Genomic DNA, 27,287 nt, shown 5'->3' with positions numbered 1-27,287 from the left:
TGAAATCTGTTTAATATGATTGTAATGTATAACCTTTATCAAATTGTTCGCTGGACTCAGGAAGATGGGAGAAAACTTTGGAACTCAAAATATCTTTACATGTAATTGGGAAAAATAATTTAATAAAATCAAATTTTTAAAAAAGGTTTGAAAAAAATTGAAATAAATAGGCCATAAATTCTTGCTAGAAGCTTAATTAAGCTTTCTTTCCCCTCTCAGAGGTGCTTCTAATGGGATTTTTTTTAAATGAACAAGGCAATTTATTAGTGAATCCAGTGTGGTCTGTCCTAATGCTTCTTGTTGGCAACGGCCACCTGTCTGGCAATTCTGTCTAGGGACAGAGGTGCCTGAGGTGTCAGCTTCCTGCCCCCATCCTGGTCCTTCTCCACAATCCCAGGTCCTGCAGGACCCTTCGGGCCACACTCTTGAAGCCTCTGCTGAAGTGACTGGGCACGACCCCATTCTGCTGGTGCCCACCACAGATTTTGATCATGATCCCTCCCCTGCACCGCCTCAGAGGTACAAGTTTTGGGCTGTGGAGGCAAGCCAGGTGTAGATCCAGTTCTCGTCATAGGGCACCAGCTCCTTATGTTTGGCCAGTTTGACCATGTCCACCCATCTGGGGACTTTCAGCTTCCCTGACTTTTTCAGAAAGGCATCCAGGGCCCAGACAAACTCCTGCTGGTTCACATCCTTCACCGTGACTCGGGTATCACATGAGCACCACACAGCCAGCTAGGGGACAGGCTCTAATGGGATATTTACTGCTAAGACTCAGCTGCCTTTGTAACCTAGAATATGGGGAAGAGGGATCCTTCTTCCACCAGTAAATTTCTTTGGGATCCCTCCATTTGGGGAAACAGTCTAGGCTGGCTATGCTTCACTCCTAAGCTGGCTGTGTTTCAGACTCTCCAACTTCTGCTAATACTTTGTCCACCACCTTCAGGAAACTGAAAATAAAGTCTATGATGACCAGTGGTTTTCAAAAGGGCAAAAAAAAAAAAAAGTATTTTTAAATGAACCCAAAGAGGTGCTTCACAAATGCTTTACTGATTTGTGACTCCCAAACAGACCCTTCGTCAATAATAGAGCTGCCTGACTAGACCATAAATATGGTCTCCAAATTCCACTGTTTACTTTTCCTCCTTTTTTCCCCTCTTATCCAGGTATTTTTCCTCCAACTCCCATATTTCTCTCTTCCTAATTACACCACAGGCAGCAGACAGAGGAATGGAAAATTAGTCCTGGGCAGATCTCCTAACCTCTCTAATGCAAGTATTTTAAAACGACATATTGCAAAACAGACACAGATCTGCAGGGGCAGGGGGTAGGGTTTCATTACCAGACAATTCCTACAACCAATAAAATCACAAGTCCTGACCAAAACCTACATCCTGAGTTCTTAGGTTACAAATCACCCAGCAGTGGGGTGCAGTGGAATGAATTTGGAGTCTGAAGACAGGGACTGAACTTGTGATCATATTATTATAGTGAACTACCAGATGAGCAAACTCCCATTACCAATGCCAGCTGGCACCTTCTCAACAACTTATGGTTTGGGACAGGGGCTCAACTTTAAAACAATTCTGATAATTGCATTTCAGGATAACTGGTTTTCTCTGTAATCTTATGTTTTATTTTATGCATTTAAAAGTATTCAGAGAAAGCATTCAAAGGCCTGACAGACTTTCATAGGGGGTCCCTGACATTAAAAAATAATTTTTTAAAAAAGGTTAAGAATTCTGTTCTAAAGAATTAGAAATTGAGGGGATACCCATCAATTGGGGAAAGGCTGAACAAGTTGCAGCATATGATTATGATGAAATATTACTATGCTATAAAAAAATAAAAGCAAGATGGTTTCAGAAAAACCTGGGAAGACTTAAATGAACTGATGCAAAGTGAAGTAAGCAGAACCAAAAGGACAGGGCACACAGTTAACAGCATTATGATGATGACTAACTGTGAAAGACTTAGCTATTTTGAGCAAGACAATTCCAAAGAACCCATGATGAAAAATACTACCCACTTCTAGAGAGAGAATTTATGAACTCTAAATCCAGATTATGCTTTAGCTTTATTTTTCTTGGGTTCTTGTGTTTTCTTTTTCAATAAATATGGAAATATGTTTTTATATGACTTCACAAGCATAATCAATGTTATATTGGGGTAATGGGAAAGACAGAGAGATTCTGGAACTTGAAATTTTAAAAAAGTGAATATTACCAAAAAAATAAATTTGAATAAAATTGGAAAATGGTTAATGAAATAAAAACATTAAAGAAAAAATAAAAGAACTGCCTATTTTGCTGAAGGGTTAAATGACTTCTCCAGGATTACATAGCAATTATGTGGAAGAGCTGGGGCTTAAAGTCAGGTATTCCTGACTCCAAGGCCAGGTCTCTCCCAACTGTGCTACACTGCCAGAGAACTTGGGTTCAAATCCTACTTACTGTTCCTCACAAGATATAATGTCTTTTGATTCAATTTATTTGTACTGCATCCCATGCCTAAAATGCTCTCCATTGCTAATTTCTAGCTTCCCTGGCTTCCTTGAATACTCAGCTCAAAACCCACATTCTACAGGAATCTCTTGGTTCCCTCACTCCTCTATGCCAATTCTTTCCCCCTGAAACTACCCTCCATTTATAACCTATGTATTTTGCACACAAATATTCATGTTATTTACCTGTTATGTCCCTCCCTAGAATGTGAACTCCTTGGGGAATTCAAGACTGCTTTTGCTTTTCTTCTTATCCCTAGGATTTTTTTAACATAGTTTCTGATAGAAAACACTCCATAAATGATTGCTGGTTCACATTCTATTTTGATATTTACTATTATTGGAAACTAGTTTATTAATTTAAGATAACATACTTAAGAAGCACTTATTGTTAAGTCTTCATATATAGGAAAGAAATTAATTTCAAATCTTTCTCTAAGCATGGCATTTCCCACTGCCTGTTACATATTTCCGCGTTTTGACCTCATCACTACCTACGGGAAAACGGATTTTCCTTCCAAACTTCCCTATTTTTACCAACTGTTCTTTAGTCAACCAGCTTTTAAAGCTGGAATTTGGGGGCAGCTAGGTTCCGCAGTAGATGGAGCACCAGCCCTGGAGTCAGGAGTACCCGAGTTCAAATCCAGCCTCAGACACTTAACACTTACTAGCTGTGTAACCCTGGGCAAGTCACTTAACCAATTGCCTCACAACAACAAAAAAAAAAGCTGGAATTTTTTTTTTTGGGGGGGGGGGGCTATAGCAGACAACGGGAAAAGTGAGGAACCAGTCATCAAATCTATGCTTCACAAACTTGTTTCTTCCTTCCCATTTCAAGTTTTTACTCACACCAATAGTACCAAACTATTATTACAGCCTTGTAAGAGATCTCTCTACTTCAAGTCTTGCAAATTAAATGTACTGAGTTTTTCACAACATAAAAGTAACCAATGGAACCCCATTTCCCCACAGAAATAAAACTGCCAGCATTTGAGGTTCTCTAGAATAAGGTTCCATTATACTTTTGCAGGTTCATTTGTAACTATACTTTGAATTTTAAACTTAGGCTAGCCAGATTATAGGGTCTCACGATCCTTCCAAATCCCAACATTCAATGCTCATACTCACATCCTAACCTTTAATTATGTCCTTCCCCAAATTCTACAATCCCTTCCCAATCCAATTTGACAATCATAATACATGGTGACTACCAAGTGTTAAATAAGGCACCTAAATGGCACGGCAGATAGACTATAGGCCTGGAGCCAAGAAGAACCGAGTTCAAATTTGGGCACTCAATCTGTCTGCCTCAGTTTCCCCAAATATAAAATGAGGATAATAATAGAATCTATCTCATAGGGTTGTTATGATAATTAAGATTAAATAATCTTTGTAAAATGCTTTTTATTAGCACAGTGCCAAGCACATAGTAAGTGCTTTAAAAATATGTTTTCCTTCCCTTTCTCCCATGAGACAGACAAAATAAACAAACACATTCCTCCCTTCAAGGAGCTTACTTACATTCTACTTCCTTTCTCATCACTCACCAATCCTCCCCCTTCCCTCATATATTCAGTTTTCCAAATCAAACCTTTCAGGGTCCATTTCAATTTCTCCATGAAAACTACTTTATTACCACAACCAGTCATCTCTCAGCTAAACTCCTTTAGAATGTATAATCCATACTCAATTGATTTTTATCATATATTGCCTAGTACTCTTAGTCTCAAGTGTATTTAGGTTTTATGTCAACTAAATCACAAGGTCCTTAGAGACAGGGAGTCTATGTCTTGTATTTGTCATAGGACCTGGAGCAGTGCTTTCTCTATAGATGAAGTATGAATGTTGACTATTTCTAATATACAATTAGCCACTCTCACATGCTTAAATACTTGCATGTCACATTTTAATTAACTACTTTTCCACTGCAATGCAGCATGGCAAGTTGATTTCAACTGAACTTTAGGGAAAACAATGGTATGGTATTTCCAGCTCTACTTACTTGGCATCTCAGTACTTTTTTAACAGTAAGAATACCAATCTCTTAAGCTATCTGGTATCAACAAAATTATATTTTTAAAAACGTGTATTTTAAACATATATTTATTTTACAGATTGTTAGAGAGAAAAATATCTTTTAAAATCTCAAAAATAGCACAAATATTTGGGGGGGGGGGAGAATACCATCTTACACCTTATACTAAAATAAGGTCAAAATGGGTACATGATTTAGACATAAAAGGTGATACCACAGGTAAATTAGGAGAGGAAGGAATAGTTTACCTCTCAGATCTTTGGATAGGAGAACAGTTTATGACCAAACAAGAGATAGAGAATATCATGAAATGCAAAATGGATTATTTTGATTACACTAAATTAAAAAGGTTTTGTACAAACAGAAGCAATGCATCCAAAATTAGAAGGGGGGCAGAAAGCTGGGAAACAATTTTTATAGCCAGTACTTTTGATAAAGGACTCATTTCTAAAATATGTTGGGAACTAAATCAAATTTATAAGAATCCAAGTCACTTCCCAAATGAGAAATGGTCAAAGGATAAGAACAAGCAGTTTTCTTATGAAGAAATCAAAGCTATTGCCATATGAAAAAATGCTCTAAATCACTACTGATTAGAGAAATGAAAATTAAAACAACTCTGAGGTACCACCTGACACCTATCAGATTGGCTAATATGACAAAAAAAAAAAGGAAAATGGCAAGTGTTGGAGAAGCTGTGGAGAAACTGGAACACTACTGCATTGTTGGTGCAGCTGTGGAACTGATTCAACCATTCTGGAGAGCAATTTGGAATTATGCCCTAAGAGCTATAAAGCTGTTCATACCCTTTGACCCAGCAATGCCACTATTAGGTCTTTTCCCCAAAGAGATCATTAAAAAGGCAAAAGGACCCACATGTACAAAAATATTTATGGCTGCTCTTTTTGTGGTGGCAAGGAATTGGAAATTAAGGGGTTGCCCATCAACTGGGGAATGGCTGAACAAGTTGTAGCATATGAATGTAATGGCATACTATTGTGCTGTGAGAAACGATGATTAGGAGTTCAGAGAAAACTGGAAGGACTTGCATGAACTGACAATGAGTGAGATGAGCAGAACCAGGAGAACATTGTACACAGTATCATCAACATTATGTGTTGATCAACTGTGATAGACTTGATTCTTCTCAGCAAGATAGTTCCAAAGGACTCATGATGGAAAATGCTCTCCAAATAAAGAAAAAAAAAGAACTGTGGAATATATATATGCAGATTGAACCATACTATTTCTTTTGTTTTTGGTGTTGTTTTTCTTTTTTGAGGTTTTTCCTTTTTGCTCTGATTCTTCTTTCACAGCATGGCTAAATGCAGAAATTATGTTTAATGTGATGGTACATATATAACCTATATCAGATTACTTGCTGTTTTAGGGAGGGGGGAGAGGGAGAAAAATTTGAAACTAGAAATCTTATAAAAACAAATGTTAAAAACTATTTCTACATGTAACTGGAAAATAATAAAATACTTTTATAATAAAAAAAAATTTGCCTATGTCTTCTAATAATAAATTGACCAATATGCTGCAGTAACTCCTTTTTCTTTTTATCATGCAAATATAAATCTTTCCCGGTATCCAGGAGAAATAATAATGCAGTTTCATTATGATCACTTAATGAAGTAATAATCTTATCTTTTTTACGTTTAGAATTTGTTGTCAGTCTATGTGCCAAAAACTATGCTAGGCAAGACAAAAAAGTAATTCCCTGCCCTTAAGGAACTTATCAGGGAATTTGTCAGGGAAGATAAAAAACACATAAAGGAAGATTATAAAAAGAAAATTTGTTCAGGAAAGGCTCTTAAGAGTTGGGGGGAGAAAACATGATAGAGAAAAGGCCCCATATAGGAGGCAGCCTATGAGTTGAGCTTTAAAGGAAACCATTTTGGGGGGGGTGGGGTGGCAATGAGGGTTAGGTGACTTTCCCAAGGTCACACAGCTAGTAAGTGTCAAGTGTCTGAGGCAAGATTTGAACTCAGGTCTCCTGAATCCAGGGCCAGTGCTTTATCAACAAAACCAGTATTCTAAGGGATAAAAATGAGAAAGGAATGCATTCCAAAAAATGGGAGGATACCTTCCACAAAGTACAGGGACAGGGGATGGTGGAGGATGATGGCTTGTTTAGTAATGAGAAGGGAATGGGTCCAAAAGATGTTACAGAGCTATATAAGGTGAGGGAGAAGAGTCAATGAGTATCTAGAAGGATGGTAATGCCTTTAAGAGAAATGATGATATAAGGAGGGAGGGGGCTGAGGAAAAAAATCCATTCTCTTTCAGAAATAGTGAGCCTGATGCTTGAGGGATATCCGATTTGAAATATCCAAGAGGCAACTGGTAATACAGAAATGAAGTTCAAAACAGAAGACTGAACTGTTTATACAGACCTAGGAGTCGACCAGAATACAGATGACCACTGAACCCAAGGGAAGATGAGGTCACACATTGAATATAAAGAGGCAAGAGAGGCCTAGGACAGTTTTGGTGATCAGTCACAGGGGAAGGCTACAGAGAGAGGTTATCCAGGTAAATGAGACTCAGAAGGAAGGGTCAGATAAATGGAGGAAATCCAACAGGCAATGTTATGAAACTCCAGAGAGGGTGGTCAGCACTATAAACTATTAAAGACATAAAGAATAATAAAGATATAAGAAATATATTATATTATAGGTATAACAAACATAAATGTTTATATTACATAATATATTGTAAGTATATATAAATATAAAAATATATACTGTAATGATTGGAGTGATGCCACCTGCTGGAGAGTTACTATAGGAAAGCCTAGCCATGAGAAGGCGACTAAGGGCAAGCCATGTGGTCAAGTTCCCTGGTGTGCGGGGGTTTGCTCATGAGTACTGTCTATCAAAGTTACCAGCCAATCAACTTGAGGAGCCTCCCATTTCTGGGAGGAGAACACAAAGTAGGAAGCAGATGCTGGGGGAGGGCTTACTTCCTCTTTGGGTTGGAGACATTGGTTTGGTGGCAGGACTTCACGTGGGAGCTTAGGAAGGCTAAGATTTCCACACTATAAGAAATCTGTCCTCAATCTTTCTCTCTCTTTACTATCTTTTAATAAACCCTTAAAAGCCTAAACTCTTGGTGAATTTATCAGTGATTTTAGCCAGTGTCCCTCCCCCAAACTTGGGGGGGACATATTAGAACCCACATTTAGATTTTTAAACAACACAATATTAAAAAATTTAAGAGCCATTGTATCCATTAGTATTACTCCCCCCATCAACAAGTTAGAATCTTAAAGGACAATTTTCCTCATTTTAAGGTAGTAAACTACCACACAAAATGACATTTTCAAATTTAACTTTAATAAGAGAATATAGATTATAAACATAATATAGAAAAAGTATTCAATAAAAAGCAGAAAGGTGTTTAATAAAAAGTCTTCATCACCACATTTAGTAACAGTGAAACAATATTCAACAAATTAACTCTGTATGTAGCAAAAAAAAGTCTAAGACAGGGTAGGCTAACAGTCATAAAGGGGTTTCAATATTTAATAACTCCTTTATTTTTTGTTTTGAATTTATAATACCATAGCATCATATACAGCTTATGTATGTGCATATATACATATATAGAGCATATGTAGAAAATGAATTTATATTACATGTGAAAAATTAAATGTAAATGTTGAAAAATAAAAAATAATTTCCAAAGTTATTAAAACATTACAACTTTTGGTCCACTCTGAATAAGCAGGACATATAAGGCAAAAAGCATTAAAATTTTCAGCTAGGAGATCTAGGTTTGAATATTGCCTTACTAGCTATACATCTACTGACAAGTTACTTAACCTTTCTGAACCTGCGTTCCCACATATGAAAAAGGAAGCTAATATTAACAACTATTTACCTTCCAAGAATTGTGAGGAAAATTTAAATCTCAAAAAACCTTAAAATTGATCTTCTAGTAACAGCACTAATATAACCAGTAAAACCGAAAGCCTATTACATTAACTTTCAACAAAACAAACTTCAAATCAAATACATTCCAATTTGCTATGGAAGTAGGAGCAATAGGTGCAAATCCAAAGAATTCTGAGGTTTCATCTCACCCCCCGAAAATTGGTAAAAATGACAAAAGATGTATAATAAAGGGTCCATTTTGACAGACAGGTACCCCAACACAGTTGGAGCTGTTCCCACCATTGTAAAAAGCCATTATACTTTTAGAAAGTGATTAAGATGTCCATACATTTTAATTCATATCCCACTGCCAAGCATATTTCCCCAGAGGATGAAGGCAGAAAGATACACCAAAATTATTTGTAGCAGTTCTTTTTCCAGTACCAAAAAATGGTAAACAAGGAAAGTGCCCACTGACTGAAGAAAGGCTAATAATAACTGCAGCATATAGATAGGATGAGATGACTTAGATCAGCTAAAGCACCATTTTCTGGTACCCTGAAGCCTCTCCAAAGCTCCCAAACTGCTAGCACCCTCCCCTTCCCAAAGCTACTTGTATTGAACTTCCCTGTATTTATCCTTTCAAGTTATTCTATACATACTTATATATGAACTTTCTGTTCCCCCATTTGAATGTAAACTCCTTGAAGATAAAAATTGTGTTCATATTTTATATGGTATCCTCAGTGCCTAGCAAAGTACTTGTCACAAAGACACTTAAGACATGCTTCTATTGATTAAGTGATTGGTTACTGTGCTATAATCAATTATGAATATGAAGAACTGGTACAGAATAAAGTCAAGAGAGTCAGGGAAAACAATACACAAAGCAAAAGGAAAAAAGAAAATTGAAAGCATCATGCTTTTTATATGACCAAGGCTGGATGACCTTAGAAAAGAATTAAAAAAATTCATCTCCTCTCTTCTCTTTGCAGAAGTGAGGCATACAGGAAGAGAATGCTGTATACATCCTCAGATACAGATAATGCTCCCTGTTTGTTTTTGCTAAATTGATTTTTTGTAATATTTGTAATATTTTGTAATATTTGGAAGAGAAGGTGATTATATATTACCATAACAAAATATATTAGCAATATAAATAGTTAAATAGAATTAACAGCCTGATGATTATAAGTATCCAATGTGCTACCCTGGAAGTAGGTCCTCATGCTTTAACCAAAGGGTAGGTGATCACTTGGGGTCAGGAGAAGGATATTTTATAGAGTAGAATCTTCAACCTCTATCGATCGCTTCTGAAATCCCTTCCAACTTTGAAATTCTGTGATACTTAAAAATGTGGCTTTCTCTTAGGATCAAGGAAGCCAAACAATTTAGCACTAAAAGCAGCCATCAAGATCAAATGAGGTCATGAAAAAAATGTTAGATTTGGAGTCATATGAACTAGGTTAAAGTTCCCAACTTAGCTACCTAATAATTATATAAGCATATGAAGTCACTTCTTCTCTCTGGGCCTCAGTTTCCTCATTTATAAAACTGAAGGACGGTTAGATATGGAGATTTCCTAAAGATTCTTTCTAACTTTGATTATCTATTGTACACACACCCCTTCATTTTATTTATACATACACACACACACACACACACACACACACATATGGAAACCAGGGAAATTAAATAATTTGCTGAAGGTCACAGCTTGACATCTGGAACTAGAACCCAGGTCACCTAACTCCTAGATCAAAACATAGGTCACTTTCCACTATGCCATAAGTGCATTTAAAACCACTGAAGTTAATAAAAGAGACCATCATTGTACTGTCCTGAGCATCATATAAATTAATGAACTGATAAAGTCACTTTTGGAGATGATTTGTCTCACTTTTCAAAGGAGAAAAATGCTGCCTTTCTATTCTGGAAAGTAGGGAGTACAATTCACTTTACTCATGAAAAAATTCCCTTTCATGAATTAACAACCCCATCTACTGGATCTTTACGTATTTGCCATTAAAGGATATTAGATACAGGATGAACCAGGTAGAGATTTTAGCATAAATAAAATGCGTTAATACACTAAATTCCCATCTGGGAGCTTCCTCCAACTCCATTATACTAAAGGTTATAAAGGACTATACCTCTCTACTCAAAACAATTAGGTACTTTTCTAGCTGCACACCTGACTTATCCCCGCCCCAATCCTCTATATTTTTAATACTAAATATACCTCATTCAACTTCACCCTACATATGCAAATGTCAAATCTTGTCATTTCTACCTCTACAGTATCTTCTCTGTGTCCCTCTCTCTCTATTCACACAGTCTAGTTCAAGATCGCATCATCTCTCTTCTAGACTACTTGCAGTGTCTTCCTAGTGCCTTCACCCGCCTCAAGTCTCTCTCCTCTCCAATCCATCACAAAGGCAAGAGGTTTTTCCTAAAGCAAAGATGTGACTATGCCACTTCCCAACTCAAACTCTAGTGGCTGCCCATATTGCCTCAAAGAGGAATTCAACTCTGCTTGGCATTTAAAAGATTTTCATAACCTGGCTTTGATCTACCTCCCCAATTTTATTATACATTACTCTCCTGCATACCTGCTATAGCCTAACCAAACTATTCCTTTTAAAATGTTGCTCCCACACTATCATCTCTGGACTTTATTTGCCACACTAGCTGTCCCTTAGCCTGAAATAGAATGTACTTCCTCTTTACTCCTGCCTCATAATCCAGATTCCTTCAAAACTCAGTTCAAGCACTACCTTATACAAAAAGCCTTTCCTGATCCCTCCAGATACTAGTCCCTCCTGACTCAAAAAAAACCTTATTTTATTATATAACTAAGCACTTATCTTCTGTTTGGCCTTTGTCTTTGTCATCCCCTATTAAACCAGCCTAGTGCCTAAGATAGAGCAGGCACTTTATAAAAATGCAACTTGTAGGATTAAGACAAGTCAGAAGTTGCAGGAGCCGAAGCCATAAAATGTCCTGAAAAAATATAGGAAGCAACGTCAAGGTCACTGCAATATGGTCTGAAACCCAAGTAAAATCTTCATGGCTAGGTTAAGAAAGTGCTTCCCTTACCCAAATATCCAAATGTAAAGGTAGAACTGAGGCTGAAAACCCCCAAAAGGACAAAGGAGATTAACTAAAAGGTAAATGTAAGACAGTTCAAAATACAGAAGAAAAGATGGCCTCTCAGTCATAGGGCAAAAATGATAGAATAGGATGAAAGTGCTACAGCCACAACAGAATATAAGCCCATGAACTTCTGGGTTGATTCTGACAATCCATAGCAGAGGGAAATGGGGTTCTGGAAGGTACTTAGAAACTTACCAGGTACACATCAGTACTTCAGGTTAGGAGCCTGAATAGCTTGTTCTCTCCTGCTGGGATGACAAAGAGTAAACAGGCACTGGGCGCCCTTTAACTCTGTTAGCCAAGCTATGCAATTCAAGTGGCTGTATTTTACTAAGGATAATAAATCTCTTCTCAGTAAATCAAAGTTTTTCCTTCTTTGTCCTTTTGAATCTTTTAAAACAAGGACAAGAACAGGAAAAATGAGTCATAAGAGAAGCTCAGAAAGACCAAGAGTGTCATTCACATCCTTTCTTCCAAAAGAGGCCTGTAATACCACCTACCATGGAATTTGATTTCTTGTACAGGGAGGGCCAAAAGTCATGTTTTAATAACTTTTTGAAATTTAAAAAAATTTTTTGGCATTTACCAGATTTGATTTTTCACATGTAATATAAATTCATCTCCTATATATGCTATATGTGATGCTATGGTATTGTAAATTCAAAACAAAAAATAAAGGAGTTATTAAATATTGAAACCTCTGTGATTTTTGGCCTACCCTGTACTTTTAAACTTCCACATTATTCTGTCATTTAGTTACCCAAAATTATGAGATTAAAAATCCATAGAAAACACTTTTAAAAGGAGGGGAAGGAAGTCATGAGCTTATTATATATCAGATGTACTTATGAGATACAGTGAAGGAAAAGATTAACAATCTAATACCATTTTCCTAGGGATCTACATGAAGAGAAACTGGAGTGATAGAATAAGTACTGCCAGCAAACCAAGGGATCAAGTCCGTGAACTATGGAGAAAGAAAACAGAAAAGAGCGAAATGGCCTATATCCAGTCTCAGAAGACTTAACATCAGTGTGAAATATTATACAAGGGCAGGATACACAATGACACTTTAAAAATTATCAAACCAAAGAGGGTGGCATGTGTGTGTGCTTCCCTCTGCTGACCTAGCTCTCAATCCAACCTACACCTTCACAGATGGATTCATGAGTTTCTGTGGACAAAAAAACAACAAACAAACAAAAAGAGTATTACTTGATGGTTGGCCTGATGGCATGGGATTTTTTTGTACTGGTCTCTAGGCTGGTCTCAAGACAGTATTTTATTAGTTTGGCCACTCCTGAAGTCTTTCTAGTTTGATAGGCCTATAAGAGTGTGCTTATGCAACAATAATAAAACAATCAAAAATTATGTGAAATCACAATGATCAAATAAATACTCTCTTGCTTATGAAACAGTGCTATCTATAACCACTGAGGTCAATAAACACCCCAAGTTATTAGACTGTGAGCTCCCTCAGAGTAGGGACTGGTGTTTTGAGTTTTAGGTTCTTTGTGGGGGGGTTCTGTTGTTGTGGTGATTTTATGTTCCCCAGAACTTAGCACAGTGCCTGGTACATAGCAGGCACTAAATAAATGCTTGTTGAATTAATGCTGATTGCTAGGCCCCAACCCACAGTTCAAGGTAGGTGTGGATTTCTTGGTAGTAACAAATGTTTAATTTCTAAGAGAACAGGACAGTGAGACTTTAGGTGGCTGACAAAAAAAAAACAGATTAGCACATATATCCTTGAATCCTGTTTGCATAAACCACTAATGAGTAATTATGTTACTGATTAAATATAGTATCAATGAAGCTTGAAAAAAATGAGAAGGAATAAACTTAACCCTAAAGGATATAAGGTACCTTACCTTTCCCACCTCATCCTCCTGACTTTTTAGAGGCAAGGAACATCAGACTTTCCAGATGTAGAGATTAGTTTCACTGTTCTTTTTTCTTCTGTTTTATTCTTTGTTATAATGGACAGGTAGTCTCAGGGATGGGGGAAGGAGGGGGAAAGAAACAATGATACACTGGGGAAAGTAGGTAATACAAAAGATATTTTAAAGTATTTGACTGGGACAGCTAGGTGGCACAGTGGATAAAGCACTGGCCCTGGATTCAGGAGGACCTGAGTTCAAATCCAGCCTCAGACACTTGACACTTACTAACTGTGTGACCCCGGGCAAGTCACTTAACCCTCACTGTACCACAAAACAAACAAACAAAAAAAGTATTTGACTAACTAATATGTGGCTATAGCTATTATCCAAAAATACTATTCAATTTTCAAAATCTGGGGATTTCAAATATGAAATATTTGAAATATCACCTAAAGCAGTGATGCAGGCATGGCTTCCCAAACTAAAAATTCCTTCCTGTTAAACATTATATGTTGTTTATCTGTACTTTATGCTACTAAAGATTTGAAAACTCTTATATAGTAAAAATGCATATATGTTACTGTTCTATTCAGGCAAACAAAGAACTATACTTCCTCATTTAACTACTGTGCAAATACCTACATCAGCTGTCATCCCTGAAGGTTCTGGCCTTAGAAAAGGGATCTAGTGAATACCTACTAGAGCACCCATTTCTATCCAATTCATCATCATCAGTCTTCTTACTGACACTTTTCAGGGCTGCCCAGCTGACAAATTGCTCTGTTATTCATCCTATGTTAATCTGAGGCTGATGCAAGTACACCTTTTGAACTTCAGAGACTTAGCAATATCAAAACTCTACATAACCAAGCCGTCTACATGGGCATTAAACTGTCCCTCTATAACTGAGTTTATTTTCATCATGATTATTCATGAAGATAGTTACTAGATAAATACAGGCTAGGTTTAATATACTGTTATCTGAGTGGTATAGAAACTCTATCCTTTGGTTTCCCAAATTATTATAATGAATGCATAAAAATGTGATACACAAACACTCAGGCCTAAGTGAGTATCTTTCTCTATATTAAATACTCTATATTAAAGAATTGGCAAGTCATTTGCTTTTACTTCACACAGTAACTTTAATCTTCCTCCCCAGCTGATTCAAAAAATTGTTTTTCTACTTCCACCAAACTAGCTGTTAGTAGTCCATATTTCAGTAACATCTCTATTTAATTATCTTTTATAAAACAGATTAAAGTCCCTATAACTCTTTAGATAGTTTATGTAAATCAATGTTTTATATTACAATGCTATTTAAAATTTAACAAACAGATACACAGGTAAAGTTTTCTAAAACATTACAAACTACAAAATTAGTTTCATAGAATGCAGATTTCAACTGGTCATTGGCTGGCCACAAAGCCAGACCTGTTTGAAATTAACGCAGTATAGACTGCCACACACTATTGCTTTCAGACTCTGATAATTTCTAAAGTTTTGCAGCATACATACCTATCTGCTATCTGTACCCTTTCAGCACCCTATACTGAAAAGCAATAGCCTCTATTTTGGCCATTAGCAACAAGCACAGGTATATGTTTATAGATATAGGTATGTGTATGTGTATGCATGTATGTATGTGTGTATGCATGTATGCATGCGTGTATGTATGTATGTATGTATGTATGTATGTATGTATGTATGTATGTATGTATGTATACATGCAGACACACCACCCTGGGAATTTCATTATCAGTCCTATACATGCAGACACATACCCTGGGAGTTTCACTATCAGCTCCACTTTGTGTACAAAAAAGTTTGTAATTCTACATTAGATGGTAATGTAGCATCAAGAGTCCTGGACTTCAGAAGACTTAGATTTGAATTCCCTCTCTGCTACTAACTCCAACCTTGGGCAAATTTTTCTGGCTTCATTTTATTTACAAAATGATGGAACTGGACTACATGACCTCTAGTCTCATCCAGCTTTAAATCCTATGATCCCTAGATGTTATTTATAACCCTGGCTTTGGATGCCATGACATGGAACCATTTTATAAGTAAAACTATTTTTAGAGAAAGCATGGACTAAGAGTCAAAAATACCTGAGTCACAGCTTCGCCACTAAATTGAGTAACCCTGAGTAAATGAACCACTGAGCCTCAATTTCTTCATCAGGAAAACAAGGATAATAATATAACCTTATCTTTCTTCAGAGGCATTCTGTAAGGAAAATACTGTATAAGTCTACAAAACACTATATAATTTTTATCATTATTATTAACTACTAACATTTGTATAGTGCTTTAAAGATTTATAAAACCCTTGACAGCAAAAAAACCCGTAAGGTACAGGAAGAAGTAAACAAGAATTTATTAAGCACCTGTTATGTGCCAGGTGATTTGCTGAGCACTTTACAAATATGTTATTTGATCTTCACAACAACCTTTGAAGTAGCTGCTACTATTATCCATATTTTACAGATGAAGAAAATGAGGCAAACAGAGGTTAAGTGACTTGCCCAGGGTCCCATAGCTAAGAAGTGTCTGAGGCCACATTTGAACTCAGGCCTTCCTGACTTCAGGCCCAATGCTTTCTATCCAATAGGGAAACTATGGCTCACAATGCACTATTATTAGAGTACTTTAATTACTTCTCGAAATATAGTTCAAGAGACCAGCAATAAGCAAGAATTATACTCTAATAAACATGTAAACCAACAATACTAAATAGAAATAAATTTTCTTTCTAAATACCTGAAGCAAAAAGTTCTATGGATATCCCAGCACGGGATTTTTGTGGAACAGATACTAAAAAATAGGTATATAAATTAGTATTGCAAAGTGGGGGAAGGAGAGAGAAACAAAATATTAAAGGAATTCTTAGCTGAATCCTTTTGTAAAAGCAAATAATCCTAATTTCTATTTACTAGAAATACCTTTTTGGGGGGCAGCTAGGTGGCACAGTGGATAGAGCACCAGCCCTGGAGTCAGGAGGACCTGAGTTCAAATATGGCCTCAGAGACACTTGACACTTACTAGTTGTGTGGCCTTAGGCAAGTCACTTAACCCCAACTGCCTCACAGGGAAAAAAAAAAAATTTTTATTTACGATAAGACCTTCAATAACCAGAACCTGCAAATAATTTTTCGCCTAAACTCCTACGGAAGAAAGGGAGCCAAATAAAAGAATTTAAGATTTTTATTCAAAAAATATTAAAAGACTTTTAGATAAAAAATTTTCAACAAGTTTACTTAACTTCAAGTTTGGTACATTTCAACTAAATAGTACAATCTATTTTTATAGTACTAAGATTTATTAAAGCCCAATACATAGGATTTTCTACAGTTCACAGTTGAATAATTTTGAACCAATGCTTTTAAACAAATAACAAGACTTTTTAAAAATACTTGTAATCTTTGGAGTTTAGCTATGTTACATAATTCAGGTTACAGAAATGTTATTTAAAAAAAAAAGTTTGTGTAATTGACAACTTTACAATTTTGGCAGCAGAATAAACTGCTACTTTCAAAAACCCTGAAATCCAAAGGTAAAAACATGTATACAGCACACACAGATCATGGAGTCAGATCAATGACATCAGACAAAGAGACAACCCCATCATTTAAGATGAGAAAACTAAAGTACCAGAGAATTTAAGTAGTGTTGGTGCTAAGATTTTAATGTTAAGCTCCAAGGTAAATGTTCTTTCTCCTATAATGAGCCCTTCAAAAATACAAAGTCTTTCCAATACCTAACCCTACTTTTTCTTTCTCAGCAAAGTCTAACTTAATAGCAATTATCATAAAACTACATTTCATTTTTTATTATGTTTCAAAGCATTTCTGAAAACATTTTCTCTGGGGTATAAATGATTCTATGAAGTTTGCATTCACATTTTATGAGTGAATAAACTGAACTTTAGGTTAAAGTGATTTGCTCAAAATCAAACCTCTATTAAACTGAGAGAGGATAAGGAAGGGAGAGACTGGAATCCAGTGCTTCTGACTCCTAGTTTCATGCTATTTCCATTTTACAACAATGCCCCCAGCCCTATACATCCTATCAAATTTCTCTCCATACTCACTAAGGAAAAATTCAAAATGAAACATTTTCAAGTCTAATAAAAACGTCCATTTATAGATATCCAAGGCATTTATTAAAGATTAATACTATATTGTGAAAAAAATCAAATTTTAAAAATCTAATTTAAGAAACAAATTATTTGCATTTTTGTATTTCCAACAATAGTAAATTGGCATATTTTACTTATCATTCACTGGACAGAGATTAAAAGTCGGGAAAAAAAAAAAAGCTCAGACACAGAAGGCTAAAAGATTATAAAGAACTTTCCTTCCTTATAACCACCGTGTGAAGTAGGTGGATATTACCATCTCCATTTAACAAATGAGGGAACTAAAAGCCTGCAATATAAAGTAAATCAACTAGATTCAAACTCAGGGCCCTTTGACTCCAAATCCATACACTAGATGGTTCATCCTATCGGTATTTCAAATTCAACAGTTTTTTAAAAAAAGAAAGAACTCATATCTTCCTACCTAAATCCACCAAACACATTTTCCTATCTCTGTTGAGAGGGGGTAGCTAGGTGGTACAGTGGAAAGAGCAGCAGCCTGGAGACAGGAAGATTCATCTTCCTGAGATCAAATCTAGCCTCAGACACTACTTGTGTAAATCGCTTAACTGTTTTGCCTCAGTTTCTTCTTCTATAAAATGAGCTGGGGAAGGAAATGACAAACCACTTTGCCAAGAAAGCCCCAAATACAGTCTCAAAGAGTCAGGCATGACTGAATAACTGAAAATCTCTACTGAGAGCAACACTGTCCTCGCAGTAGCCCATGTTTAATATGTCAAGTCATACTTGATTCTTCCCTCCTCCTCCCTCTCCCAATCTATACCCCACCAGTTAACTGTACTCTAAAACATCTCTCATATGTGTCCTTTTGTACACTCACAATGCTATCATCCTAGTTCAGATCCTCCAGCTCTTCCATGAACATCTTAAATAGTCCTCCAGTCTGTTCTCCAGTTAACAAAATAAATTTTCTAAAGGCCTGAGTATCATTCCCCTGATCAGTGTAGCCCTACTGCCTCTAGAAGGAAAACAGAAATAAGTAGAGAGAAATACACACACACACACACACACACACCCCTACATATGTATGTATGTTCCTCAGCCTAGCATTTGAAGCCCTCGGCAATCTGGTTCCTACCTTTTCCAGACTTATTTCATATTACTCTCCTTCACACACTCCAGATGTTCAAGACAAACTGATCTATTGGCTGTACCCTGAATTTAGCATTCCAGCTTCATGCCATCACACAAGCTGTCCATCAAGCCTAGAATAAATTCTTTTATCACTGCCACCTTCTTCCAGGGTAAGGTGCCACTTCCTCCAAGAAGACTTCCTCAATTTCCCTACTTTGGCTTCTTATGTACACATCATGTCCCTATACTCCCCTGTAGAAGCAACTTCTAAGCAAGTCAAAGATCATTCCATTTTCATCCTTGTATCCCAAGGATACAGCATAGTGTCTTTTACAAAAGGTAAACAATATGTGAAATTGAACATCTAACTTCTAAATGCAACACATCTGAAATGCACATCAACTCATAATCAGCAAAGAAAACTGTAGGGATCTGGTATGAAACCCATGTTATAGAGATCAAAGATTTTTAAAAATCACTTAACCCTGGGGCAGCTGCGTGGTGCAGTGGATAGAGAACCGGCCCTGGAGTCAGGAGTACCTGAGTTCAAATCCGACCTCAGACACTTAACACTTACTAGCTGTGTGACCCTGGGGGGCAAGTCACTTAACCCCAACTGCCTCACTTAAAATAAAAAATCACTTAACCCCAAAATGCCAGGGCAAGTCAAGATACATGCTGATTTGTGGGAGTTTACTACTCCTAGTTTGAGATAGTCCGGTTTACTGTCCAGAATATAAAACTAGCACTAAATTAACTTATTTTACCTGCATCTCAGGTAGCATTTTAAAATTCAGAAAATAAATTCTTTGACCACAGAAACTATTATGTTTCTTAACTCTATTCATGTATGCAATAGGCACTCAAAAATTCAAATTGATTAAGGTGGAGTGGGTTCTGAATTTTTTTAAAGTTTCGTAAAATGAGTACATTTCCAAGGAACAAAGTTAGGTGATAAGATTAGATTAACATCTTTTCAGAGCCAATAAAAAAGATGGAATGAACTTTTCCCTCAGCTCCCAAACAAGTACTGCCACCATTTTTCACTACTAGTAACAATTTACATAGCTTGAATTCTCAAAAAATCTGAAATGTTTTATGTCATTTCAGAATTTTCCAAAAATAATACGTTAAATTAACATTTTAAAGGAAAATATCCTATAGAAATACAGAAAACCAAACTAAATTATTGTTTTATAATACAGTCTTTTATTTTGGCCAATTTATTTGGCACCCAATGATACATACTATTACGTAGCTACTATGAAGAATTTCCTATATACAATTCATTAGCATTTGATTGAGGCCAGAATATTTTTGTTTTCTGACATTAAAAAAAGCTTAAGCTGGAAAAAAAAAGTCAAACGAACTGGCTATTTGTAAACAACATATTTTTTCCTTATTGATATAGACAGATTTACACTGGAAACTAATTAGTTTCTACTAATTAAAAGTTACTTATGGAAATGAAAATCATAAACTGTTTCACAAGTGGTATAAATATTCCCTAAAGGCTCAATTTTTTTTAAATTTGCACATAAATTCATGCTCAAAAAGTACCTAAGTCCATAATTCATCACTGTTACATTAGTGAGGTTATGTAAATTTTAAAATGTGAGAATTTTCCTTCCTTATCCTTTGAAATGCAAAATTTCCAAAACAGCCCACATGCCATTCGCTAGCAGAAAATTACATAATTAATTGGTTTAAAAATATTAGGCATGCATTAATATAACCAAATACAATTTAACTAAATTCCCTGATGTCCACTAAGTGGGTAAGTTTTTTGTATTAATGCGCCAAAAAGTCATTTTTTTCCAGAAGTAACTGCTTACTGAATGAAGTAAGTTAAACCATAGTTTAATTCAGCTTATCTAACACTGTCTCTCTAAATTCATTGATCAAATCATCAAGCTACTAAACACAAAATACTTAGCCTATCTGTTTGGGTTTTGTTTTTGTTTTTTTTTTTACTTAAGAGAGACATTTTTCATCATTCAATAATATGAACTCTCTGTTAGGGATAGATGCAGGTACAAAAGTCATGAGGCAAGACTATATGGTGACCTCATTAAGAAACTTCTAGATTATGTTTAATTAGGTTGGAAGAAGAGCGCATTTTTATTAAAGGCTATCTTGATGCCAAAAAATGTAACATCTATTTTTGTAGCAAATTCCTGGTGTACAGTGAGCTAAAAGACAAGAACCAAAAAACACTTACAAGTGAAATTAGTGACCACTTTTATATGGATCATCATTCTTTATAAGTCATATTGTAAAAAACCAATCTCACCTATAAGTGCCCCTATTCCTTGATATCTTGATTGTTATGTATATATACGGTGATCAATTTTTACAAATCCTTAAATGTAATAAACATTTAAGTTCATCAAAAGGAAGGCAGACATCCAAATTCAGTCTCACTAGTTTATATGGATATTCTGTATGTAGTTTCTGCTTTACATGAGAGTTAAAACTTTAATTTCAAATATTTTGAATTAACCTATAAGATCAAAGAAATTCTGTCAAAGCATTTCCCTTTCCATTATCACTTTCTATACAGCTGCTGACACCTCCTGGGTAACAAGGAAAATATCATTTTTCACAACTACTTTTGAAGTTTTTTGTATAAAAACAAAATCTTAGTTTCTAAATAGATTTTTTAACTTAAGTTACATCTTTATCACAAGTTATTTCCAAAAACAAAAGCAGATTCTCATGCCTTTGATTTTCAATTTTCTCTTCTGAGTGCTTATGTACATATACATGTTAAATATATGTGTATGTATAAATTCCTAGAATACCAACGAAAACTTTGTTTAAGTGGCAGGGGACAGCAATGACTCTTAAAGAACTTCAAGAAGATGAAATATTATTGTATTATAGAACCATTATTTATAATACTAAAAAGTATATGATTAAACAGTAAGTGTAATCTTGATAAAATACATTAAGTACTTAAAACAATCTGATGAATTACAGGACACTGGGATTCAACTATTTAAAAAGGATGCTCTATCAATGGTATGAACATTAAAATAGGAATTAAATGGAATTCTGAGAATAACATTCAAATACAAATTCTATTCACTTCTTTTTAAATGGGAAAAAAATTCAGTTCAAACCATTATACGAAGTCAGAAGGATGTTCAATTTTAAAGACATTAACAAATAAAAATTAGACAGCGTTCAAATAAGTCTAGTAAAGAATGAATTTTATCTTTTGTCTATATACCCAGTACTTATTAGCATATCACCTTACACATAATGGCCAATTAATCAAGACTTTCTAAATTGATTTTTTTCCTTTTCTTCCAAGTACTCTGCACATAACACTCTCAACTCCATAGACAGTTTAAAGTAATCAAAAATTAGAAGATTTAGGGAGCTATACAATGTTTCTTTCCTATTATATGTCAATGGCTGTTATATGGTTGTCAGCAGTTTTTAATTCCCCAAAATAGCATGATGGATAGGAAACTTCTTGTTGGTTAGTGAGTTTTCCTTTGATCTCTATAAACAAAAGTCTAGTTACCTCATCTCCAAGTTTTATTCCACCAATCTGATGTTCTCCAACTTAGTTCATTACCCTAATGTAAAACTTTATAAAATTAGCATGTTTTAATTTTTTTTCAAGGTCTTTCTTTCACAGAGAAGTAAACATTTTAAATTTGATTACAATTAGTATTCCAAATGGACTGATAAATCCCCTTTCCACTTGAAAACTACCTCCATGACAGGACCAATAAGACAAGTACATTATTTTTCTGCTTTTATATCTGTTCCAAATAAACTTAGATTCAAGTAAATTTTTCAGTGTATAATAATTTGAAAATCCTTCCCCCCTTGAAACCATAAATTGCAGCTATAGGTTGAATTAATCTGACCACCAAGTTCTGACAGAACAATTAATAAATTGCTAGGAACCCAAATTCTGCATGGTATTTTATAAACAAAAAAATAAATTGACCCAAAATAAACTTGTTATAAGTTTTTCTTAAGGGTGCCCTGGTTTTCATAATTAATTATATAACTGAGTTACTATTTTAAAATATCCTTACTCTTAAAACAGCCAAGCAGTCTTAAAAATGTTAATAATTAGGAATTTTATTAAAAATTAAAATGCTTAATCCTCTATTGCAAGATTCCTCTATACAAGCCAAGTAACATCACAAAATAATCCTGGAACTTGTATGTTCATTTACTAAAGTCACAATCTTCTTTCACTAATATTACAAAAACAAAACAGCATTTTTATCTGCATATGAAAAACTAGTTTTGGTAAAGGTAGGAATAAATCCTAACCACAGTCATGACAAAAATAATTTGTTTGGAACAATGAAAAACAAACAAAAGTAAACAAGAACTACCTAAAGTCACAATTAAGTATTCTGGCAAGAAAAAAAACAAAACACTTTAAAGACTTCAAAATTAGTTGATTTCACTATGCATAGTAGATGTATATATCAATTTGTACTAAGAAAAAAATCAATTTAGATTCAGGTTAAGTTTAACATTTCTAACAATTGCAGGAAAGTGTTTATTCCACACTAAGGAAAAGCCCCTTTTCCGGTAGATTTGGGCTGGTCTGATAAAAACAACTTAACTTCCTAGTCATTCTGCGGTCCATTTTAAACATCCTTGTTAGCATGTAAATGAAATCTTTACATTGGGGATCAGAATTATAACTCTGACTAGATTCAAAGTGATACCTTAGGAATAAACTTGAATGTTAGTATTTTAATAAACAGAAGGGATGAAAGTGGTAATTTTAAAAAATAAATTCCTGGTCTTCAACCTTTAAAACTAAGAGGAAAAAAGTTCTTCCATTTTCAACTAAGGAAAAATAGGGGCAAGGGATAACTGTTTCTCATGGTTTATTAATTTTCAGTGCCCAAACCTTTTTTCAGATATAAACAGAGATAAAAGTTAACGATTGCTAATTTTAAAGTAGTGTTTATAATTCCCAATGATTTAGAGTGAAGGCTTTTGAAAACTCATCTTAAAATATAAGTTCTATTAATATTTTGCTTTTTTCATGTTAGACACAATAAAAATGTTTTCGGGAATAGTACTGAAGTGTGGGGATTCCTCATAATTGTAGTCTATATTCTGTTTAAACGTTTGTAGTGGAGTTTGAATTTTTATCATGAAAAGTGATTCAACCAGTAGCTAGGTATCAAAATACTGGTACACGTTTACCTTAGATCATTTTTCTTTCCTTTCACAACTCTTGATTCCTCCTAAAATATAACTGTAAAATATGCACTTCCAGAAAATTAATTCCTGCAATCACAAACTTAATCTTTAAATTTGCCAAGGTGAAAATCTCAAGAGACTATTTTAATTCGTTAGAAAAGTGTTTAATGAGTTTTCATAAAATCTTTATCAACTATCTATTTTAAACATTTGCAAGTCTATGCATAGAGTGTTAGATTTTCAAAATTTTCAACAAATCAATAAACAACAAAGATTATTGGAAATCTCATCAATTCTACAGCTAACATTCCTCATGCAAAAAAAAAATAACTAGCGCCCCTTAGTGCTCACATTTGGAAAGACTCAACTTAAGAGTTCTGAAACTTTTTTTTTTGGGGCATTCCAGAAAGTTTTCTGCCTCCACAATTCTTCCACTCAACTGCCAACACAAATAGGAAAAGGGAGAAAATACTTAAAGGGACAGTTTAACTTTTCTGGTACTTCTAAACATTCACAGGTTAGATGATTCCATTTAGAGTGGAAAAGGCTAATCTGAATATGTCAAGCTTTTAAAAATGTTGTTGACTGAGTTATTATAATCAATTTGAACTTTAAATATAGCTACTAATTCCGTGATTTCCAGAACTACAAAGGCCTTTCAGATTCTTCTTTACCCATCTTTATCACACCAGAGACATTTCCGGTCTTTTGTTCTTTAGTGACACTCAAAACAGAATGGGTTTCCTACCCACCCCCATTCTCAGCAGGATAGTTTATATAAATTTAAATAAACTTGATATATTTCTGAAAGTTAAAAAACCCACTGTTCATCTTTCTTTAATTTTCAATTATCTTTAAACAAATGGTAAAGTCAATCACCAATCTCTTTGCTACTCCATTTCCAAAAAGCATCCAACCTTCATCTTTCATCGTGCCCATAAAACTCCAGAGGATAAATCAAAGCTCCAAACTTGTTCACCAAAATACAAGGTCTGGGTTTGCCAGAGCCCTTCTTTGGGTGCCTAACTGCGGCCTCTGCTCGAGCCCTGGCCCCCCAAACTGCCTGCTGCCTCCTTTCCGGAACCCCCTCCTCTCCCCGGCACGACAACGCCTTCAGGCACATTATCTTCACCTCTCATTCGGCATTCCCCTCCCAAAAAAGTGAAGTTGAACTCGAATGGTTTTCGTTTCCTCAAATCAAAAAGAACAAAATGCTCGCTTGTCATTTTGTCCTCCCCTTCAGTCCAATGAGCCCCTCTCCTGGGGCATTTCTGTCTAAGTATAAACAAAGAAGCCCCGCTTGGTAACTTCTCTCGGAACATTGGCCAGCCCTGCCGACTTTAAACGGAATTCCGCCCTTCTCGGCCAGGAATTCCACAAGACAGAGGAAGGCATGGGCAGGAAGGGGCAGAATCTGTTGTGAAAAGGCTGGGTCAAACTTGCCTTTCTGAAGAGGGAGACCGGGGTCGGCGGCAGAGGGAACACGAGGGGCCCAACGGGGCCCCCTCCCCCCACCCCACTCCCGGCGTGCGGAGTCCGGCGCCGGGAGCCCGAGGGGCCGCTTCACTGGGGGGGGGGGGGGGGGGGAGAAAGGGCTCCTGCTCAACGCACGCCACCACTGCCCATCTCGGTTTGCCCATTTTTCTAAAAATCGGACTGGCGGGGCATCGGGACAGGGTCGGTCGCCCGGCTGCTGCTTTCCCTTCCCCAAAGCAATTCGGGGGATGGAAAAACAAAAACCCGGGGGTGGACTCCCTGGAAAATGGTGGGGAGCGGCCAGCCAGGGCCCCGGCCCCTCGGTCCTCCGAACCAAGTTTTCCAACAGCTCCCCCGGAGCTTCCCGAGTCCGAGTCCTGGCAGGGCTGCCCTCCGTCAGGCCCCGCACTAGCCCAGGACCCCGGCCCCGCCGCCCGGCTCTCCAGGGGCCCCGCCCTCCCAAGTGCCCCCGGACTTTCCCGGTGCCTCCAAACCGTTCGGGCCAAGCCCCCTGGGGCCGGCAGGACCTGGGCCTCGGCCGGCCGCCCTCGATCCTCGGGGTGCCCGGCTCTCCCAGGTCGCCCCCAAGCCCCGGGGCAAGATCGGGGAGCCCGGATGGGGGCGGGGGAGCCTTTACCTTCGTCCAGCAGCCGCTCGAGGTGGTTGAAGATCCCACAGAAGTTGGGCAGGCTGCTCATGAGCTTCTTGTCGTTCATCAGCTGCATCAGGTAATCTGGGGTCGGCTTGGGCTTCTCCTTCGTTTCCATTTCCCCGACCATATTCCAAGCCCCGCAGCTCACACCGCCCGCCGCCACAGAAGAAAAGGGGGGCACAGGGGGCGGGGGGGCGAGCCCCAAGAAGCCGGGGGCTGCTCCGGGAGGGTCCGCAATCTTCGCCCGCCGCGGGGAAGGAAGGGGACGGGAGGAAGAGGAGGAGGAGGAGACGGGGGGGCAGGGGGGGAAGCCGACTGTCCCCACCGCGCAGGAAACCGAACCGCCCGCTCTGCCCCCCCCACCCCCCGCAGGCACTTTTCCCTCCCGCGGCCGCTGCTCCCACAACGTGGGTCCCGGAGCCGCCGCTGCCGCCGCCGCCGCTCCCGACGCCTTGTCCTCGTCCTCCTCCTCCTCCTCCTCCCGCCGCTCGCCGCTCCCGGGGCTGCCTCCGCTGCCCAGCTCAGCCCGTCCCCTCACGAGTGCCGGCGGGGTGGGGAGGGGGAGGAGGGGTTATCTCCGCGGGGCCCCGCTCTGGGCGCTGGGGGAACCGCTTTCGCTGGGAGGAGGAGGAGGAGCCGCCGCCGCCGCCGCCGCCGCCGCCGCCGGGGTTGTGGTCGCTGCTGCCGCTGCTGGGGCTGCTCGTTGGGTTTCTCTCAGGCTGCTGCTGCCTGCTCCGCCGCCGCCGCCGCCGCCTCTGCCGCGGGCTCGGGGTCTCTCTGGGCTGGTCCCCGACGCTGCCGCCTCTGCCGCTGCTGCCGCCGCGCACTGACTCTCCCGCTCCTCCTCCTCCTCCCCTTCCTCCTCCTCCTCCTCCTCCTTCTTCTCCTCCTCTTCCTCCTCCTCACTCACTTGGCTGTGGAGTTCGCTTCAGTTCAGGCGGCGCTGCCAGCAGCGGCGGCAGCAGCAGCGGCGGCGGCGTCGGCAGGGGGAGGGTAGAGAGGAAGGGGAGGGGAGGGGGAGGAGGAAGGGGGGGGAGAGACACTCGAGGGGAGGGGGAGGAAGGGGAGGGGGAGCAGCGAGGAGACCCGGGCGGGGCGGGGCGAAGGGGGGGGTAAAGGGAGGGGGAGGGGGAGGGGAAAGCGGCCGTTAATCCGAGACTCGGTCGGTGTCTTCCCCACACCCTCACGCTCCCGCTCCTCCCTTCCCTCTCGCCCTCCCGATCACCCCTTTCTGCCCTTTCTATTCCGAGCCTTGGAGTTGTAA

At 37.9% G+C, this 27,287-nt stretch overlaps 1 protein-coding gene and 1 pseudogene across 6 annotated transcripts in view; both read right to left on the bottom strand.

Moving 5' to 3' along the window:
• QKI (QKI, KH domain containing RNA binding) overlaps window positions 1-26,458 on the bottom strand; it is a 214,571-nt gene extending 188,113 nt beyond the window's left edge. For 3 of the 6 annotated variants that reach the window (XM_044000753.1, XM_044000755.1, XM_044000754.1), the window contains exon 1: window positions 26,009-26,458. In XM_044000753.1, the coding sequence (XP_043856688.1) occupies window positions 26,009-26,150 (142 nt within the window). In that variant the 5' untranslated portion in view covers window positions 26,151-26,458. The remainder of the gene's footprint in view (window positions 1-26,008) is intronic. The other 3 variants (XM_044000751.1, XM_044000752.1, XR_006356281.1) reach the window with 2 other exon arrangements.
• Window positions 288-25,018, bottom strand: LOC122753510 (annotated as a pseudogene).
• Window positions 26,459-27,287: the final 829 nt, after the last annotated feature.

This window comes from Dromiciops gliroides, chromosome 4, assembly GCF_019393635.1.
Source record: "Dromiciops gliroides isolate mDroGli1 chromosome 4, mDroGli1.pri, whole genome shotgun sequence".
In the NCBI taxonomy this organism is placed as follows: Eukaryota; Metazoa; Chordata; class Mammalia; order Microbiotheria; family Microbiotheriidae; genus Dromiciops; species Dromiciops gliroides.
The sequence above is the reverse complement of the archived record's forward strand: the minus strand, read 5'-3'. Positions and strand labels throughout refer to the sequence as shown.